The following is a 22,245-nucleotide window of genomic DNA, read 5'->3' on the forward strand; positions in this document are numbered from 1 at the left end:
TATTTGATCCTTTGCAAATGTAAGAGTGTTCTAATAGACACTGTTTGGTAGTTTAATCCCTGGATCAACTAACAACTTCCATTTCCTTAAAATGTTGTCTTCACATACATGGTGTTAAATAAAAACTTTTCTACTTTCAGACAGGTGCTCTGTCTTTCTGCTCTATCAATATGGGAAACAGCCTGAGATTGTCCTACGAAAGGCACCTAGCTTACACCGAGATTTCGACTAAAATCGCCGGTCCGGATATGAAGAAACTTTTGGTCTTGCATTTACAAAATGTAAAACTGACGTTTGAATAAATTTTACCTAAAATTCTGCATTTTAACATCTTTTTTTTTATTTTTATTGTTTATTTTTGTTAGTCTCTACTTACAACGAAACTGCAGTTCTTCTCAGGTTTAGGGTAATATCGAATTTTAAACGTAATTCGTTTTTGATCGTCGTTCACAAAAGTCTTTTCTTTTTCATTACCACCACATGAAAATTTCAATTCATAATGGATGGCTGGTTGAATGGGGGAGATGACCAAACAACGACGTCATCGGTCGCATCGGATTAGGGAAGGATGGGGAAGGAATTCGGCCTGCCCTTTCGAAGGAAGTATCTCGGCATATGCCAGAAGCACTTTAGGGAAATTAGTTTCACTTCGAGCGGTATCCACTCGGATCCAAAGAAGCAGCATTCAAAGGGCATGGAAAAGTGTACGAGATCTTCACAGACTGCTGGACGCATACAAATAACTCACTCGTTTCGCCGCAACCGTTAAAAATATCAACATTATCACTTTTAGTCTGACAACTTAACCTTGTAGCCACAATACTGTGTCATAATATGTAGACAACTCTCTTACCCACGTGTGTTCTTCAGTGTGCCTAAAACTCGCATCCAACAGTTCAAAATCCAATCTACTTTACGAATCAGGACCTCAATGACATGTCTAATGTAACAATGAAAAACAAACTTCTTAAATAGGCTGAAAAACTTCGATTAAATTCAGAATGAATCTAGTCTGTATGCAGTTTGCAATTCTGGCATACATGTTAGCAGTACTACTTGAACTCAAAAGAAAAAATAAAACATAAAGCACGGTAAACAACATATATCATTCAGTTCATTAATGCATAGCTGTGCTTTTATCTTTACATTAATAACACTTACGCATCAGGTTATGAACCAGTTCTCATTAATGTTGTAACACATAATTAGAGTAATTAATTATGCAGAATCTATCATCTGTATTATCGTTTCAGTTATGTAGTAATTAAATTATGACAGAAGCAGTGATGAAAGTTACCTCTAAGGGCAATAACAAGAGACACAGCTGACGACGCTGTTTTTTTAATCTTGCTTATATCTGCTTTTTGATAGATAAAATTATTCAGCATGAAAATTTCGATACATCTCTGATTTGAGCACGAAATTTGTCCTCCCTGCATACTCAGTTACAGACGCAAGATTTCTCCATTTTACCTTATCGCCGCTGATTTTGTCCGCGGTATAGAGGTATCGTTGGTGCTGACTCTCGCCTGTTCATGAAATGCAAAAACACCCTCATGTAACAAAAAATAAAATTAAATGATTTGTAACCTGCGTTAATACCGTTCTTTTGTGTTTAGAACATATGCATGAAAGAATAAAACGCGTAAAAACGAAAGAAAAATATTCTGAAATGCAGTTTCCAGACGGGGCCGTATTTGGGTCCTGGGATGAATGTGCGGGATCTAGAGCAGTTTTCTAATCACAAGTCTATAATGCAACGCTTAGGAATTATTATTTAGTTGCGCAAGATTTTACTATACAATGTATGACGTAGTTGATAGTTTAACAAAGAAAAAAGAATTCAAATTGGTAAAGTATTCAGCACGATTTATTACGATCGCTATGAACAGTTACACTTTTTTTTTTTTAAAAAAAGAGAAGAACTTTAGAAAATAAGTTGACACTTGCGTACTTGCTAGAATCAGTATTTTAGATAACAACACGCTATAAACAAGTACACTGGTCGCCCCGAGATGCTCAACGACCTCCAGCGGGTGACGCTGCGTGGGTGCACGGCGGAGGAAGAGTCGGACAGCCCATTGTTTTCTCCCAAGAACATCTGGAGAAATGACCACGGCGAGAAATTCGAGAAACTGGAGCTAATAGAGAGACTTCCGACAACCATTCTTCTCACCCGTCATTGGCGAAGTGAACGAGGAAAGGTGGATCAATTAGTGGCATCGGAAGTGGCCTTAGGCAGACACCATTGGGTGGGTTACAGAGTACTACGTAGACGTAAATGCAAATTATCTTACTACCTAATCATTTCGTGTCCACACTTCATACAAGTGATGGTTCTTGTAATATCTTCGTAGCTTAGCTGTATAAAAAAATCACTTTCGGTACTGGGTTAAAACAAATGTGGAGCCTATAATCAGATGTGGAGGTTGGAAGCGAATTTTTGATCAATTGTTATTCTGAAACTCTTTTTGCGGTGCTCTTCGTGTTCGTAAGTGACACATAAATTCTTAGAGCAACTTAGATATTAGAAAAACAATTCATCTTTCCAAGAAATAGAACTCGTTTTAAAGTGCGATAATTCCGTTAATCTTTCTTAGCCACGTGCCACTGCGAATCTGACGCGGAGGAATGCGGGGTTTGAGGCGTGACTTTGAACTTAATTCGAAATAAGGTCGTATAAAGAAATTAGACGTACGTCTTTTACTGTTTGTTATCACCCATACAACAGCATTAAAATAAAGACTTTGTTTATATTTGTGTGTTGTGGACCACTTGCTCCGTAGCCTGCACATAAACGCAACCCTGTTTCCAAGTACGACGCGCTAAGGAAAGAAAAAATAAATCCTGCTACGGGTCGAATCTGTGACAGCTCACTGTTCCCTTTGCGGTGGAGTGGGTAGTGTGTGTGTGTGTGTGTGTGTGTGTGTGTGTGTGTGTGTGTGTGTGTGTGGCGGACAAACCAGACATCAAATGAGAAAAATACAGGGGTGTCATAATAAGACTAGCGCAGAAATTATTTCGTGCACCCTTAAGATAGACAACCTTACGTTACCTGCACGTGAGGTGAAAATTTGGGCTGGCTATTTTAACGCGCACGACATATTTTCCAGGCCCGTGTTATTTTGCCCACCCGAAGGACACGATGTAAGTTAAAGGGTCTACGGAAATGTCGTGTTTAGGAGTCGTGCATACTCGGTTCGCTGGACAAACAATGAAACAAATCGCATTAATGAGGTTTATTACAAGAGAAGTACAAATACTTAAGTTTGATCTGAGAATTCCTCTAGTTCCATACACACGATCATCCACAGTTGCAGAGATAACCGGCCAGGTTAGCCGAGGGCGCTAACGCGCTGCTTCCCGGACTCGGGTAGGCGCGGCGGCCCCAGATCGAATCCGCCCAGCGGATTAACGACGAGGGCTGGTGTGCGGCTTTTAGGCGGTTTTCCACATCGCACTACGTGAATACCAGGCTGGTGCCCAGGTCTCGCCTCAGTTAGACGCTCCGCAGACATTTGAAAACGTTCGCCCTATGTCACGGTTTAGACTAGACGCAGACAGCCGGGGCACACTAATTCCGTCCCGGAGCAAACGGAGTGGCGACACGGAGGGCGCCTGGCCAGCTTCAGTCGGTGACACCGCCAAACGAGTAGTAACGAGGCCGACCCTGCGTTGAAGTGGTACAAAGGCCTTAGCAAATGATGACGATCCGCACTTACACAGATGTGTCGTAAGCAAAGGGGGACATACAAAAAAACTAGTCTTTCTTCAGAACTGGCAAACACGAGTAACATTTCCGGTCCTAGCGAAAACTACTAACGAAAATCTGTCAACTGAACTGTAGTGACTGCTGACGTCTAACTGTGCAACGTAGGAATTGCTAACGATAGAGGCTGCAACCAGGGGAGGTGCTGAGTTTGTGTGTCGGTCTGTTCGCAGGGGGCGCACGCTGGGAGGGCGGCAGATGGGGGCGGTCGGCGGCGGCGGCGGCGGCTGACATGGAGTGAGGCGGCGGCCGCTGGGGCAGCCATGCCGGCGCCGGCGCCGCCGCTGCCGCTGCCGCTGCTGCTGCTGCCGCTGCTGCTGCCGCTGCTGGCGCCGGCGCCGGCGGGGGCGGCGGCGGCGGCGCCGGCGGCGGGCGACGCGATGCAGTCGCGCGCCGTGGAGACGCGCGTCTCGCTGCAGGTGGCGGAGGGCGCGCCCGTGGGCTCGCTGGTGGGCGCCATCCCCACGCAGCCCGGCTTCACGTACCGCTTCAACGAGGCGCCGCGCGAGTTCACGCTGGACGCGCGCTCCGGCGCCATCCGCACCGCCGCCGAGCTGGACCGCGAGGCGCTGCGCTCCGACCGCTACGACCTGGTCGTGCTGTCCAGCCAGCCCACCTACCCGATCGAAGTGCGCGTCACCGTGCTCGACGTCAACGACAACGCGCCCGCCTTTCCCGAGCCCAGCATCGCCGTGTCGTTCAGCGAGAGCGCGGCGCCGGGCACGCGCCTGCTGCTGGACGCCGCGTCGGACGCGGACGCGGGCGCCAACGGCGTCTCCGACGACTACCGCATCGTGGCCGGCAACCGCGACGACAAGTTTCGCCTGGTGGTGACGGAGAGCCCGGCGGCCGCCGGCGAGCTGCCCTACACCTACCTCCACCTGGAGACGACGGCGCGCCTCGACCGGGAGCAGGTCGCCTGCTACCAGCTGAACGTGTCGGCGCGGGACGGCGGCGACCCGCCGCGCTTCGGCTTCCTGCTCGTCAACGTCACCGTGCTCGACGTCAACGACAACCCGCCCATCTTCGACCACAGCGACTACACCGTCTCGCTCAACGAGAGCGCGCCGCCCGGCACGCACGTCCTGCAGGTAGCGCAACGAGCTGCGGCTCGCAAGCGGCTTACCTCACTGCCGTCGTCGTGCTGCTCAGTCCCCAGACTGCTTCCGTACAGCTCTCCGTTCTACTCTGTCCTCACATACATCTAGGCCGATACTGCGCAAATCGCATTCGAGTGCCTGGCACAGTGTTCGTCGAACGACCTTCACAGTTATCTATTATTCCAAGCCCGTAAAGCCCGTGGAAAGAACGAGCACCTACATCTTTCCGTGCGAGCTCCGAGTTCCCTTACTTTATCGCCGTCATCATTTCTCCCCATGCAGGTCTCATTCGGAAGAGAAAGTTTGTGATTGGTGACTCGTAGGAAGATTCTTCACCAAATACTGTATCATTTCTGTCACATCTCTCTCCTATTTCGCGATAATACAAAACGTGCTCCCCTTCTTTGAACATTTTCCATGTACTCCGTCAGTCCTACCTGGTAAGGCTCCCACACCGCTCAGGAGTATTCTAAAACAAGTCGGACAAGCGTAGTGCAGCCAGTCTCCTTAGTAGATCTCTTGTTACATTTCCTAAGTGTCCTGCCAATAAAACGCAGTCTTCGTTAGCCTTCCCCACAACATTTCCTAAGTTTTCCGTACAGTTTAAGTTGTTCGTAGCTGTAATTCCCAGCTATTTAGTAGAATTTACGGCCTTTACATTTGACTGACCTATCGTGTTACAGAAGTTTAGCGGATTCCTTGTCGATGACCTCGCACTTTCCATTATTTACTGCCAATTGCCAATTTTCGCACCATACATACATCTTTTCTAAATCCTTTTGCAATTTGTTTTCGTCTTCTCACGATCTTACTAGTCGATAAACGACAGCGTCATCTGCAAACAGCCTCACACGGCTGCTCAAATTATCTCCCAAATCGTTTATATCGAGACGCAACAGTAAAGGGTCTATAACACTACCTCGCGGAAAGCCACAAATCACTTCTGTTTCACCCGACGACTTTCCGTCAATTACTACGAACTGTGGCCTCTAGCCCGCCTCGGTGGCCGAGCGGTTCTAGGCGCTGCATTCGGGAACCACGCGGTTGCTACGGTCGCAGGTTGGAATCCTGCCTCGGACACGGATCTGTGTGATGTCCTTAGGTTAGGTTAGGTTTACGTAGTTCTACGTCTACGGGACTGGTGACCTCAGATGTTAAGTCCCATAGTGCTCAGAGCCACTTGAACCAGTTCTACTGTGGCCTCTCTGGCAGGAAATCACGGACCCAGTCACATAACTGAGACGATAGGTACTCTTTTTCACTACAAGCCGCTTCTGTGGTACAGTGTCAAAAGCCTTCTCGAAATCGAGAAATACAGAATCAATTTGAAATCCCTTGTCAATAGTACTCACCACTTCGTCCGAGTAAAGACCTAGTTGTGTTTCATAAGAACGATATTTTCTAAATCCGTGTTGACTGTGTGTCAATACACAGATTTCTTCGAGCCTGTGCAAGCCTCTTCATCTCCGAGTAACTACTGCAACCTACACATTTCTGAATCTGACCGCTGTATTCTTCTCTCGGTCTCCCTCTACGGTTTTTCCCCGCCACGCTTCCTTCACGCTACCTCACTGTAACTTCTTTATTTCTCAATGTAATCTCCCTGTAGACCGATGCAACCGTGTTACACCGCCTCGATCCGGCTCTCATTTCTTCGACAAAATCTCCGTCCACTGAGGAAAATGTGGAGCTTGGGGAAGATGTACCAGTCTCGTGGAGCCAACTAACGTTGAAGTGGTGAGGGCCCCTATCTCAGTTCTGGTATTTTTGCGAAGGCAACGACACCTGTGTGTGGACGCGTTTTGGCTCCTTGCCAAATCGGCCTTTTTATCGTTTATTTTTTGCAGTTGTCGAGCCGAGAGGTTAGGGTAATAATGTCCCGTAGCTGTTTCAATTGTGGCAAGATAATCTATGGGCAAAATCCGTTTCACATCCCAGAAAAGTGACACCATGGCCCCGAATCGACGTGTTTTCGCTGTTCTGATTGTTATTTTGTCTCAGGTGTATAGTAGTGTGCTCAACTCCTACATCTACATACATACTCCAGAAGCCACCTGACGGTGTGTGGCGGAGGGTACCCTGAGTACCTCTATCGGTTCTCCCTTCTATTCCAGTCTCATATTGTTCATGGAAAGAAGGATTGTCGGTATGCCTCTGTGTGGGCTCTGACTTTATCCTCTTGGTCTCTTCGCGAGATATACATAGGAGGGAGCAATATACTGCTTGACGCCTCGGTGAAGGTATGTTCTCGAACTTCAACAAAAGCCCGTACCGAGCTACTGAGCGTCTCTCTAGCAGTCTTCCACAGGAGTTTATCTGTCATCTCCGTAACGCTTTCGCGATTACTAAATGATCCTGTAACGAAGCGCGTTGCTCGCCGTTGGATCTTCTCTATCTCTTCTATCAACCCTATCTCGTACTGATCCCACACTGGTGAGCAGTAGTCAAGCAGTGGGCGAACAAGTGTACTGTACCCTACTTCCTTTGTTTTCGGACTGCATTTCCTTAAGATTCTTCCAATGAATCTCAGTCTGGCATCTGCTTTACCGACGATTAATTTTATATGGTCATTCCATTTTAAATCACTCCTACTCCCAGATAATTTGTGGAATTAACTGCTTCCAGTTACTGACGTGCTATATTGTAGCTAAATGATAAAGGATCTTTCTTTCTACGTATTCGCAGCACATTATACTTCTCTACATTCAGATTCAATTGCCATTCCCTGCACCATGCGTCAACTTCCATCTGTGGTCAGAAATCTTGTCGGTTGCTCTGAAAACGGGTCATATATTGTTCGTACACTTCCATTCTGATGCGTTTCTGATCATTTGTTAAGAGTCGCGACACCATATCTGCCAGATAATTTTCTCATGTCCAGTTCCATAGTTAAAATGCGGTACGCTCGTTCGTATTATTTCGTTGCAGGTTCAGCAGTTTCTCGTAATTTGAGTCGACGATTCTCAGTGCACTTTGCATATGATTTCTGGGGTAGTGGCATATCTTGGCAGTACACTACGCAGATCGTCATGCTAACTGCCCAAACTGAAACTCTTTTGTCCACTTGGAAATAGTTGGAATATCAGTCTTGCACTGTGTTTTGGAAATGGAATGAATTTGCTTCGCTTTCATACTGTCTTTACTAAATATATAACCACTGCTCGGATCTCGGTTTCTTCCACCTTCACAGGTAACTACACGATAACAACAGAGAAGCGTCCGCACGACAGACGTCTACGCAGAGCACCTGCAAGTTTGGAGTGTTTACAAAGGGCGGCATGTTATTGTTATGCGGGAAGCTCGTTGCCCTGGCGCCGCCATCTGGTGGTGGTTATGCCAACTTTCCAAACTACGCTAGTTGTATAGAATCTACATAATTTTAAAAACTGTCTATTATCACTGTTTCCCTACTCTAATAAGTACATTGCATAACGAATTAGTCACCTCAGGAGATACAGATGCGTTTTATAGACAGGACAATTAGAACGCGTAACGAATTTACTAGACTCCCTGCAATACGCTCTCTGTCCTCTTCTGGAGTATTTGCTGCGCGGTATAGAATTCTTACCTGATAGGATTCATGGCAAACATTGAAAAACTCCGCACAAGTGCAGCTCGTTTTGTGTTATTAACAAATGGGGAAAGGAGTGCCGCTGATAAGCAAATAATGGTGTCTATCATTAAAACAAAGGTGTTGTCCGTTGCAACATTTTTTCACTAAACTACAATAATCTTTTATGGCCAATAAATATCTAAACAGTTTCCTGACGCCCCTGTGTTTGGAATAGGGGATGGCGTGTCACTGATGTGATAAGCTAATAAGGGTGGTAATCAGTAAAACAAAGCAGTTGTCCGCTGCAGAATAAGAAAAATAAGAGCTCGCGTAAAAAGTCGGGCAACTTCATTCCTGTCGTTTTCGTTGTCACATCCAGACACTGAGGCTCACTCCTGACACGTTGACACGACTCCAGGTCGATCCACCTTACTGAGATGATTCCATACGACCGACTGGTGCTTCACTGCCACGACTTCATTCGCTGATGGAGGGTCGTATCGCTGCCTCACAGCAGTTGTACACTACCTGTGGCACTACAAGCGATCAGTGTTTCCTTTTAAGAGAAATACTCAAACTTTGTTCGGTGAGCATATTCCTTAGAACATCATTACCATCAGTTTTTAGGTGCCCACTGCCGAATAAAATCCTCCTGCACACTTTCTAGGCACAATATATGCTTACGCCTTGTCGTTATCTCTCGGATCACAGCAGAAGACTTACAAGGCGACCTACAGTCTCTTCTCAAAACTGCAAGTCCCGTCGGCATTTATTTCATTTCCCTTACACTCGCAGTTAGGTATCGTACTTCATTCCGTTGCCTGATCCATTTATTACTTTCCCTGCCTTTTGTGCTCATAATAATTCTCCTGTGTTGCTTAACCACCCGCAGTCTTTGTGTCGCTCGCACGTCTAGAGTCTGTGTCCCCCTGCCTTTTTTCAACATCTGTAGTACGCTTCAACGACAATAACTAACTAAAAACCTACCTGCGTCCCACGAAGACTCCGCAGACAAACTTCACACACTAAGTGTATACGAGCTTGGCTGTGATCGAGTCCTGGTCTGACACTTCACTCCTTTTCACACTCGTCAGACATCAACAAAAGCAGCCTGTGAGTGGTTAGCGTCTGTACAGTAAATGGCTGGGGCTAGGAGTGGAGCCTTGTTCTGTGACAGAGCACATCAGTGTTTGGCTGTACACAGTTTGTTTAGTTTCAGATTTATTGTCAAAGAGCTAGACGAATTTACGTCGATTGTGACAAGACACACAGGACAGTCGCATTATGCCATGTTTAGTAGAAATAACCCTGAACACAACAATATCAAATTTAAATAGAAGGTTCTCTACACGATTATTCTTACTATTACACCGTCAAGTCTGCCAATATTACGAAAAATCGTCCTATTCCGGTTCTAAGTTCGCTACTGTTTAGGATGACAGTCAAGTCTACGAAGGATGGTTTGTTTTTGTGACAAGATGAACCAAAAGATTACTCAAGGTTGCTCGAGTTCACAGTGGACGCAAGCTGGTGAACCAACAACTTTACGCATCTGCCAGCAGCAATCACCTTTCAGCTGCAATGTGCTGTTGGCTGCTTGACTGCTCTCGCCGTCAGAATATACTATAAAAAGCTAATCAAAACCTTTACTGATTATATCAGCAGAAACTGTCCTCTGTTTCTCATTAGGCGCGATAACATACACTCATCCTTAGTCTGGAAAATATGGCGATATACAGATGTATAGATGGTGCAGCACGTATTCTTCAGTGCCCTCTCAGTTCTTACAACAACAATTAACTATGTGGCTGTTTCATTTCTCCACCATCAGAGATCAACGACTCTTCAGCTAATTTCTAGCTGAATGTCAGCCAAAGTGAACGCAGTGTTCACACAAAACTGCTCTTTTGGCGTCGTACAGAGATTGATGCGCCCTGTTCACCTGGTTCAGAGGAGAGTCCCTGAAGTCTTTTGTAGCACACTGCCCCCCCACCTGTGTCCTTTCATGCTTCATGTCATGGCTTTTTCAAACCAATGAGAGTGTTCCTTTCATCTTGCGGAAACTACCTCTGCCAACCGCAAAGGACCTACCTTTAAACTGCGTCGAAATATTGCCCCTTTCTATTGCTTCCGTGTTTATTTCAGCCAATACATTTTGTGCCCGCTCCTGACGCCTAAAAATTACACACGTACATCAAGAGCGCACCACGAACATTTCCCACGATCAACTGCATCACTGGTCTGTTTGTATCCATCTGGACATTCCCGAACGCAGTTTTCTAAAGAATTTCTCCATAGCAAGCAGCGCTGCGCCGCCTCCTGATCCCCTCGATGTATCGCCTGGGACGTTTGTTGTACCTCTAGCTGCACGTCATCGACCCCTTTTTAGAAGTATTCCGTCGTACTCAGGCCGTGATGGCGCAACTTGCGTCTGCCTCCACACTAAGACATTTCCTTCAGCAGCTTTTTTCATCTTATGCTCATTGACATGCAGGATTTGGGTTCGGTGTGTTAATACCGTCGAATTGAGTGCCATCCCTTTGCATTACATAGTGTACATTTTGACAGGAAAATATGCTAATTATCGCGAAAGTACGTTAGGTGATGTATTCATTTCCTTGTTAAGACGTATAAGCTCTCATGTAAGGTGCCGAGCAGCTCGTTGCAAGGCATCCCAGATAATCTCAATAATATGCATGTCTGAGGAAATTGGTGGTCAGCGGAAGTGTTTAAACTCAGGAGAGTGTTCCTGGAGCCACTCTCTAGCAATTCTGGACGCGTGGGACGTCGTATTGTCCTGCTAGAATAGACCAAGTCAGTCGAAATGCTAAATCGACATGAATGGATGCAGGTTATGCATGACACAGCGTTGTTACGTATGTGTCCCTCGTCAGAGTCGTAGCTGGCCGTGTCAACAAGGTCCACAGATTCTTCAAGTTGTCTACATAGCTGTACACGTCCATCTTCACGCTACAATTAGAAACCAGACTCGTCCGACCACGCAACATGTTTTCAGTCATGAACAGCCCAACGTCAATGTTGACAGGATCAGGCGAGGCATAAAGCTTTGTGTCGTGCATTCATCAAGGGTACACAAGTGGGCCTTCCACTCCGAAACCCCGTACTGATAATGTTCCGTTGAATGGTTCACACGCTGACACTTGGTGTTGGTCCAGCGTTGAAATCGGCAGCAATTTGCGGAAGGGTTCCACTTCTGTCACGTTGAACGATTCTCTTCAGTTGTCGTTGGTCCGATTCTTGGAGGATCTTTTTCCATCCACAGCGACGTAGGAGATTTGACGTTTTACCGGATTCCTGATATTCACGGGACACTCGTGAAATGGTCGTACGGGCACAACACCATGTTCAAACTGAATTAAATCGTGATAACCTGCCATTGTAGGAGCAGTAACCGATGAAACAACTGCGCCAGGCACTTTTTGCCTTATATAGGCGTTGCCGACAGCAGCGCCGAATTACATATCTCTGTATTTGAACACGCATGCCTATACCGGTTCAGTATAGTATGTTAGGCCCAGCCACTCTCATAGACTCAATCTCACTAATAGGCGAAGAAAATAAATCCGAAATTACAGTGAGAAACTGCATCTTAAGGCGGTGTTACCCGCAGCATACAAATTAGCCAGACTATATTCGTGTGATATCTGAGAATGAGTGCACTGAACAACTTCCAGCAAACTTTACGCGTCATTTCAAACCTTTGCGAAACTTATTCTCGCTGACAGCATCACAAATTAATGAAAGAAAAAAGTTGATTGCATTCTACATTTCCGCTGCTCATACAGTGAAACTTCAACACTGTCTTGACGTTTTAACTTATTACTTCCTTACTACCAACTCTATTAGTAACACATTTGCAGACAGTATGCACATACAGCACTGAATGTAGCTGGAAAATTATATCATTGTATGGCACATAGCTGAGAAGATATGCCGCCATAAACATCGCGTGAAATACTACCTTTTCTTAAAATAGAGCGCAAATTACACTACACTCATTCAGTGTTTGTTAATGAGAGCACTCTGTGTTTCAAGGTGTTGTATACATGAGAGTTCGACCCCTTAAGGAATCGGGGGCGGAGGTTTCACGTGTATAGGGTGTTTCAAAAGGACTCTACAATTTTAAAAATTCATATAAATTTACTGAGAGAAGATGTCGAGCTGAGTTTAGCGTTATTTTGTAGGGAAACACATCAAGCTTTTTACCTTAAACTAAAGATGTTGCATGTGACTATCGTTGGTTATAGTGCACACATCCCATCGGAAGTCAATTTCTTCCCAAACTCGTTGTAGTAGGTATAACTTGTTAAGTGGCGGCGTATATTCTTGCTCTAAGTTCAGGTAGAGAAACCGGATCAGGGGGTACAAACACGATATACTTGATGGATCCCGTAAAATGCTATTCAGAATTTCAGACCCACCTCACGTTATCCGCCGCTGGGCACTAGCGTTTCCTGCCTAGGTATGTACACCTTCAGCTTTCCTGCCTAGGTATGTACACCTTCAGCTTTCCTGCCTAGGTATGTACACCTTCAGCTTTCCTGCCTAGGTATGTACACCTTCAGCTTTCCTGCCTAGGTATGTACACCTTCAGCTTTCCTGCCTAGGTATGTACACCTTCAGCTTTCCTGCCTAGGTATGTACACCTTCAGCTTTCCTCGCCTCGTCAGCGTGCCTTCCGCTCGGTCGCCCTCACGCTGTTTTCTTAATGCAGCTCATTCGACACAGAGCCCGTTAGTACATCTCTCCTCATTTCATCTCACAGTATGGCCAGCCCATCTCCATTTCAGTTTGGTAACACTAGCTGTCTCGTCTTCAACTTCCGTGTTATTTCTTACCCATTTGTTAATTTTTCTTCCACTTCTTAATATGGCCAATATGTAACTTTTCATAGCTTGTTGGGCAAACCTCCATTTGCGACCTGTTTTAGCATTTAACTTCCGCGTTCTCTTTCCCTAAGCCAGTACTGTAGGCTTTAACACACTCTCGTAATTTACTTACGGATGCACCATTGATTTTCCCAAATACAGCACTTATTTCTGTGAGTGTCCATCCAGTTGAGCTATATTGCTATTAGTTTTCTGATAGTAGATACACTGTACACTCTGTTTGCAAAACTTTCCTCGACTCACAGCAGAAGACGTGATGACGTGGGCTGACTGTAACAGACAGAGCCGCCGGGGGCGTCGTAGGTGGAAACGCGCGCTTCGGGCGCTCGTCTCGAATGTTGTGCCCGCTCAGGCTGCCTCTTTCATAGTCGTGTCGCCTTTGCAGAGAGTTTTGCACACTCGTACGTCTGTCGATTGCTGTCACCTGGACAGCTGTGACGAGCAGTGAATAACTGTGTTATTTTATTGTAACTTTTTTATTAATGGCATTGTGTAATCTCTACCACATTTCATCACCAGCGCTATGAACTAACGACAAAGCTGGAAAAGTATAAAACACACATGGCCATTAAAATTGCTACACCAAGAAGAAATTCAGATGATAAACGGGTATGCTACATCTATATCTACATGACTACTCTGCAATTCACATTTAAGTACTTGGCAGAGGGTTCATCGAACCACAATCATACTATCTCTCCACCATTCTACTCCCGAACAGCACGCAGGAAAAACGAACACCTAAATCTTTCTGTTCGAGCTCTGATTTCTCTTATTTTATTTTAATGATCATTCCTACCTTACACAATTTAATGGAGGAAAACCAGTTGTCTGGTGTGATACTCCTCTTTGTTCCATATATCAAAGACTGTGTTGGCTTTTGGAACTTTTTCTCTTCTTCTGATAGTGATGCTACATCGCAATCTTTCCCCACATAAATATAAGTATTACATAGATACGATGAATGTGCATCTGTGAGACACATGACCTTTATGCCACATTTACCAGGTTTCTTGGGCAAATACCTTCTGAATCGGCATCTGACTAACTGGGATTAGCCTCTCGTCAATACAAACATGTGCTCCTTTGGAGTATATCTTCTGACAGAAATAAAGGTGGTGAAACTGTTGGACACAGCTACTACAGGATCATCTCTTCTCCTTTGTTCGAGAGTAGATTCATCATCAAATCTGAAAGCCACCAGCAAAACTTCACGTTGTTTTAGAGACATATGTTGTTGTTGTTGTTGTTGTTGTTGTGGTCTTCAGTCCAGAGACTGGTTTGATGCAGGTCTCCATGCTACTCTATCCATTGCAAGCCGCTACATCCCCGAATAACTACTGGAACGTACATCCTTCTTAATCTGCATGGTGTATTCAATCATTTGGTCTCTCTCTACGATTTTTACCCTCCACGCTTCCCTCCAATACTAAATTAGTGATCCCTTGATGCCTCAGACCTTGTCCTACCAAACCGATCCCTGCTTCAAGTTGTGCCATAAATTCCTCTTCTCCCCAGTTATATGCAGTACCTCCTCATCTACCCATCTAATCTTCAGCATTCTTCTGTAGCACCACATTTCTTCTTGTCTAAACTATTTATTGTCCAGGTTTCACTTCCATACATGGCTACACTCCATACAAAATCTTTCAGAAACCATTTCCTGACATGTAAATCTATACTCGATGTTAACAAATTTCTCTTCTTCACAAACACTTTCCTTGCCATTGCTAGCCTACATTTTATATCCTCTCTACTTCGACCATAATCAGTTTAAGTGTCTCATTTCCTAATCTAATTCCCTCAGCATCACCCAATTTAATACGACTACGTTCCATTATCCTCGTTTTGCTGTGGTTGATGTTCATCTTATATCCTCATTTCAAGACACTGTCCATTGCGTTCAGCTCCTCTTCCAGCTCCTTTGCTGTCTCTGACAGAATTACAATGTCATCGGCGAACTTCAAAGTTTTCATCTCTTCTCAATGGATTTTAGTTTCTACTCCGAATTTTTCTTTTGTTTCCTTTACTGCTTGCTCAATATGCAGACTGAATAACGTCGGGATTAGGCTACAACCCAGTCTCACTCCCTTCCCAACCACTGCTTCCGTTGTATGCCCCTCAATTCTTATAACTGCCATCTGGTTTCTGTACAAATTGTAAATAGCCTTTCGCTCCCTGTATTTTACCCCTGCCACCTTCAGAATTTGAAAGAGAGTATTCCCATCAACACTGTAAAAAGCTTTCTCTAAGTCTACAAATGCTAGAAACGTAGGCTTGCCTTTCCTTAATCTATTGTCTAAGATAAGTCGTAGGGTCAGTATTGCCTCACGTGGTCCAATATTTCTACGGAATCCAAACTGATCTTCCCCAAGGTCGGCTTCTACCAGTTTTTTCCATTCGTGTGTAAAGAATTCGTGTTAGTATTTTGCAGCCGTGGCTTATTAAACTGATAGTTAGGTAATTTTCACATCTGTCAGCGCCTGCTTTCTTCGGGATTGAGGGTATTTCGTCTGTCTCATACATATTGCTCACCAGATGGTAGAGTTTTGTCAGGGCTGGCTTTCCCAAGGCTATCAGTAATTCTAATAGAATGTTGTCTACTCCCGGGGCCTTGTTTCGACTTAGGTCTCTCAGTGCTCTGTCAAACTCTTCACGCATTATCATATCTCCCATTTCATATTCTTCTACGTCCTCTTCCATTTCCATAATATTGTCCTCAAGAACATCGCCCTTATATAGACTCTGTATACACTCCCTTCCACCTTTCTGCTTCCATTCTTTGCTTAGAACTGGGATTCCACCGGAGCTCTTGATATTCATGCTAATGGTTCATTTTTCTCCAAAGGTCTCTTTACTTTTCCTGTAGGCGGCACCTATCTTAACTCTATTGATACATGCTTCTACATCCTTACATTTGTCCTCTAGCCAACTCTGCTTAGCCATTTTGCACTCCCTATAGATCTCATTTTTTAGACGTTTGTATTCCTTTTTGCCTGCTTCATTTACTGCATTTTTGTATTTTCTCCTTTCATCAATTAAATTCAATATCTCTTCTTTTACCCAAGGATTTCTATTAGCCCTCTTCTTCTTACCTACTTGATTCTCTGCTCCTTTCACTATTTCATCTCTCAAAGCTACCCATTCTTCTTCTACTGTATTTCTTTCCCCTATTTCTGTCAATTGTTCACTTATGCTCTCCCTGAAACTCTGTTCAACCTCTGGTTCTATCAATTTATCCAGGTCCCCTCTCCTAAATTTCCCACCTTCTTGCAGTTTCTTCAGTTAAAATCTACAGTTCGTAACCAATATATTGTGGTCAGATTCCACATCTGCCCCTGGAAAAGACTTACAATTTAAAATCTGGTTCCTAAATCTCTGTCTTACCATTATATAATCTATCTGAAATCTGTCGGTAACTCCATACTTATTCCATGTATGCAACCTTCTTTTATGATTCTTGAACCAAGTGTTAGCTATGATTAAGTTATGCTCTGTGCAAAATTCTACCAGGCGGCTTCCTCTTTCGTTCCTTAACCCCATTCCATATTCACCTACTACGTTTCCATCTCTTCCTTTTCCTACTATCGAATTCCAGCCATCCATGACAATTAAATTTTCGTCTCCCTTCACTATCTGAATAATTTCTTTTATCTCATCATACCTTTCATCAGTCTTTTCGTCATCTACGGTGCTAGTTGGCATATAAACTTGTATTACTGTGGTAGGCATGGGCTTCGTATCTGTCTCGGCCACAATAATGCGTTCACTATGCTGTTTGTAGTAGCTTACCCGCATTCCTACTTTTTTATTCATTACTGAACTTACTCCTGCATTACCCCTATTTGATTTTGTATTTACAACCGTGTAGTCACGTGACTAGAAGTCTTGTTCCTCCTGCCACCGAACTTCACTAATTCCCACTATATCTAACTTTAACCTATCCATTTCCCTTTTTAAATTTTCCAACCTACCTGCCCGATTAAGTGATCTGACATTCCACGCTCCGGCCCGTAGAACGGCCAGTTTTCTTTCTTTTGATAACAACGTCCTCCTGAGTAGTCCCCGCCCGGAGATCCGAATAGGGGACTATCTGACCTCCGGAATATTTTACCCAAGAGGACCCCATCATCATTTAACCATACAGTGGAGCTGCATGCCCTCGGGAAAAATTACGGCTGTAGTTTTCCCTTGCTTTCAGCCGTTCGCAGTATCAGCACAGCAAGGCCGTTTTGGTTAGTGTTACAAGCCCAGATCAGTTAATCATTCAGACTGTTGCCCCTGCAACTACTGAAAAGGCTGCTGCCTCTCTTCAGGGACCACACGTTTATCTGGCCTCTCAACAGATACCCCTCTGTTGTGGTTGCACCTATGGTGCGACTATCTGTATCGCTGAGGCATGCAAGCCTCCCCACCAACGGCAAGGTCCATGGTTCATCGGTGGTGGAGGGGGGTGGAGGGTTAGAGGCATATTTGCACGAAAAATGGGACGCCCGGCAAAAAGAGATGCTAGCTTTTGACGTCCAGACTTGAAATGGAACATAGAACCATGTAACCAATAAACGCCTCAATTTCAGTTTTGTCTGCATCTTTATAACTGGAGGAGGAAGGACTCTTTAATTTATTCCTTAAGACTAGCAGTTCTGAGTTAGTATGTCTCAGTGTATTAGTGCCACAAATGGGCGCTCTGTAACTCTAAGTGAAGCAGTTCAGCTTGCCACGGTAAGCTAGGTCAGTTCCGGTGTCATCATTTCCCCTCTTTTGAAAGCCGGCCGGGGTGGCCGAGCGGCTCTAGGCGCTATAGTCTGGTACCGTGCGACCGCTACGGTCGCAGGCTCGAATCCTGCTTCGGGCATGGATGTGTGTGATGTCCTTAGGTTAGTTAGGTTTAAGTAATTCTAAGTTCTAGGGGACTGATGACCTCGGAAGTTAAGTCCCATAGTGCTCCGAGCCATTTGGTGAACCTCTTTTGAACAAAGTCAAGACTACCCTTTCATTCTCGAACGAGTTCAGATGATCATTCACCTCTGTCTCAGAATCACTGCCGCGGTCTGAATCTGACAGGCGATCTTCATCAAGAACATAAGATTCGTCTGAATGATAATCGTCACCGCTCTCCCCGAACTCTCTAAACCCATCTGCACCATTATTTTGTTTCTTTGTGGCACGTCAAGTACCCGTCCACCAATACCCATCTATAAATAAGGAAATATTTGGAAATTAGGGAGTATAATAGAAGAAAAACGTACTCGTTTAAAGTAATATTCGGCCATCAGACGGAGGAAAATTCTTGCCTTTACAGTAATATACGGCTTTGAGACGGTGTGGCCGACGTATGTGCGCTAGTAAAACGATACTATCGTGGAAATGAAACAGTGAATAACTGCAACTCACGACTGAAGCACGGTCGAAATCTCAGGTCAAAATAACAGTCAACGTGTGCCAACAGTGCGCTGAGAAATTTTATATCCGCCTATGAGACTGGCGTTACCAAGGGTTACAGTGTCGAAAGTCGCTTCGGGTTTGCTGCCGGATGATAAAATCGATTCGATTCAATATTTCGGCTATACAAGTGGTCGTCATCTTCAGGAGAACGCTGCAGGTTCTGAATCCCGCTGAGAATGCTTTGCCGGCCAAAGCGAACTGTGCACCCCCAGCCGTATTGGTCGTGTCGAACCGCCGGCCGGCACGCACCACCAAAAGTAGCGCTAGTCGTGCCGCAGGGAGTCACCTCGGGGAACAGAGTGTGGGCGCGCGCGGCGGCCGCTGCTGGCAGGGTGCTGTGGCAGCGCCTGCGGAGCAGCGGGTGGCGTCAAGTGTGGGCTGAGGGGTTCGAGTACCAGAGGAAAACAAGCAAAAGTCACACAGTCCCAATGATCATTTGCATAAATGTGTTCCCAGGCTGCAATTTCATCGGACAACGCAAATGGATAAAAATTTCGCACCTTTTGTTACACAGATCTGCACTAACTAGGGAATCTGCACTGTCTATGATATTTGGGTTAAAAAGTTAACAAATAAACAGGTCATCGAGTGCCAACTATATGTGGTAGTTTCAAAGAAGATATGACACATTGAATTTTGATAAAGAAGTGTCGGAGGTGAAGTACGAAAGCAGATCCATAACATTTGCAGTAAGCTTAGCCCAGCTACTTTGCTCACTTACCTCGAGCAATCAGGTAACGCGTTTTCGTCTGTGTCTCTGACGCGGCGCCTCGGTGTTGTCGCAGCTCTATAAACGGCAGTTGTTTTCGTCTAACAGCCGTTTGCGCTTCGCAGTTGAAAGCTGGGGACAATACTGCCACTTGCCAGGGAGCTATAGTGGTTTATTCAAAGGAAATTTCCAAGAATGTTTGCCTATCGAAGCCGCGGGCCCGAAACGGTAGATATCGAATGCGCGATTCTAAATCCAGCACTTGCGTGGGGAATGTGGTGGCAGTGTTTACAATGGTCACTATAGCGCCGACAAAAGAAGAACGTTGGCCGGCCGCTATGGCCGAGCGGTTCTAGGAGCTTCAGTCCGGAACCACGCGGCTGCTACGGTCGTAGGTTCGAATCCTGCCTCGGGCATGGATCTGCGTGATGTCCTTGGGTTAGTTAAGTTTACGTAGCTTTAAGTCTGCGGGACTGATGACCTCAGATGTGAAGTCCCACAGGGCTTAGAGCCATTTGAATCATTTGAAGGACGTTGGGTAAAATACTTGTGATTATAAAGGAAATGACTTACGTCACTCGTGGTCATGAAAAAGTCCATTTGATATTACGCTGCGGGATTGCCCTGTTACCGTTCTTCGGTTGACGGGCACCGCTATGGTTGTCGGTTCACAATACGAACGTCCCTCGCCCCGTCACTGCCCCAGCGTGATACGCACACGTGTGGAGCAGGTCTTGCTGTTTGTCTCCACCTCAAGTCAGAGGCATTCACAAGTAAGAGATCAATCGGAACGCGTGGTGCCAAGTTTCCGTAGTTTAAAAATTGTGCGTACACAACATTAGCAATTTTGGTTCCTACTGGCATCAGCTATCCAGGGTTAAAATTTCGTGACGCATACCACTGATCAATTATGTGCAGTAGGAATTCCGCACACTTCTTCTCATCTTCAGTTATTTCGGTTGTTGTGATCACACAATAGTCGCTATGTAACATCACGAGTGGTGTCTGTTCTGTTGCACATGTTCGACGGAACATGACACCTATCCACACAAATGTACTCTACAGTTTTGCTACTTCTAACGAACGAAGTGAAGGCAGACCTCCAAAAGAACATTTCTACAAACTGAAAGAAGTCTTTTTACATGCTAGGAGAATGTTCTCCCTTATAACAGTTTCGTGCCTAAAAAGGTAAAATTACCGTAAGTGGGATTCGAATCTAGGACCCCACTACGTTGATGTGACGCTCTACCAACTCACCCACGGAAGCCAAGGTGAACAGCTGTTCACAGAAACCCTTTCCTGCCATGTAGTACTTCTGGCGTGTTTTTAATTACCGCTTACACTCGATCTGCAGGACGACAGGACATAATACGAACTAAACCGGAGCTTTGGTGGACACTCTGTCGACACACAACGCTTGGTACCAGTCTGAGTGAATGACAGCTGGAGGCTTGGGTGTCAGCTGCTTGACGTTGCAGTGTACTGAGTGGTTCCAGGGCGCGCGGCAGTGCACCTGCGAATGCCCAAAGCCTTCCCGAGACAGCCAACGTGCCTTTGGACGTGACGAGATCAGAAATGGTTTACTACCATTGTTTCCGTTAATTCGTGTCGGAATCATTATACGTGAGTATTATGTTCACCTGCTTCTACGTGTTTACTCTCCTATTCACAATAAAGTGCCTGGTAGAGGGTTCACTGAACCACCTTCAAGCGGTCTCTCTACCTTTCCACTCTCGAACGGCGCGGGGGAAAAGCGAGCACTTAAGTTTTTCTGTGCGAGGCCTTATTTCTCTTATTATATCGTGATGATCATTTCTCCCTATATAGGTGGGTGCCAACAGAATGTTCTCGAAATCGGAGGACAAAACTGGTGATTCAAATTTCATGACAAGATCCCGCGCAACGAAAAAGTCTTGTTTTAATGATAGCCCGTCCAATTCTCTTCCCCCCCCCCCCCCCCCCCCACTTCGCGGTAATACAAAACGAGCTGCCCTTCTTTGAGCTTTTTCGATGACGTCCGTGAGTCCCGCCTGATGCGGATCCCGCACCGCACAGCAGTGCTCCAGAATAGGGCGGGCAAGCGTGGTGTGAGCAGTCTCTTCAGTAGACCTGTTGCACCTTCTAAGTGTGAATTGCAGTCTCTGGTTTGCTGTATCCACGGTGTTATCTATGTGATCGCTCCAGTTTAGGTTATTTGTAATTGTAATCCCTAAGTATTTACTTTAATTTACGGCCTTCAGATTTGAGTGGCTTATCGCCTAATCGAAATTTGGCGGATTTCTGTTAGTACTTATGTGAATAATTTCACACTGTTCTTTATTCATGGTCAATGGTCACTTTTCGAACCATACAGATCATCATCGTCATCATCATTTAAGATAGATTATGCCTTTCAGTGATCAGTCTGGAGCATAGCCCCCTTATAAAATTCCTCCATGATCCCCTATTCAGTGCTAACATTGGTGCCTCTTCTGATCATTCTTAACCGAATCCAGATACCTTCTCCTTGGTCTGCCCCGACACCACCTACCCTCTACTGCTGAACCCATGAGTCTCTTGGGTAACCTTGCTTCTCCCATGCGTGTAACATGACCCCACCATCTAAGCCTGTTCATCCTGACTGCTACATCTATAGAGTTCATTCCCAGTTTTTCTTTGATTTCCTCATTGTGGACACCCTCCTGCCATTGTTCCCATCTACTAGTACCTGCAATCATCCTAGCTACTTTCATATCCGTAACCTCAACCTTGTTGATAAG

The 22,245-nt window shown here is 45.3% G+C and overlaps 1 protein-coding gene across 1 annotated transcript in view; it reads left to right on the forward strand.

Moving 5' to 3' along the window:
- The first annotated feature begins 4,137 nt into the window (after positions 1 to 4,137).
- LOC126278037 (cadherin-related tumor suppressor) overlaps positions 4,138 to 22,245 on the forward strand; it is an 817,086-nt gene continuing 798,978 nt past the window's right edge. Inside the window, 1 exon segment of the mRNA XM_049977779.1 lies at positions 4,138 to 4,860. Coding sequence (XP_049833736.1) covers positions 4,150 to 4,860 — 711 coding nt within the window. The 5' untranslated portion in view covers positions 4,138 to 4,149.

Source organism: Schistocerca gregaria, chromosome 6 (assembly GCF_023897955.1).
Source record: "Schistocerca gregaria isolate iqSchGreg1 chromosome 6, iqSchGreg1.2, whole genome shotgun sequence".
In the NCBI taxonomy this organism is placed as follows: Eukaryota; Metazoa; Arthropoda; class Insecta; order Orthoptera; family Acrididae; genus Schistocerca; species Schistocerca gregaria.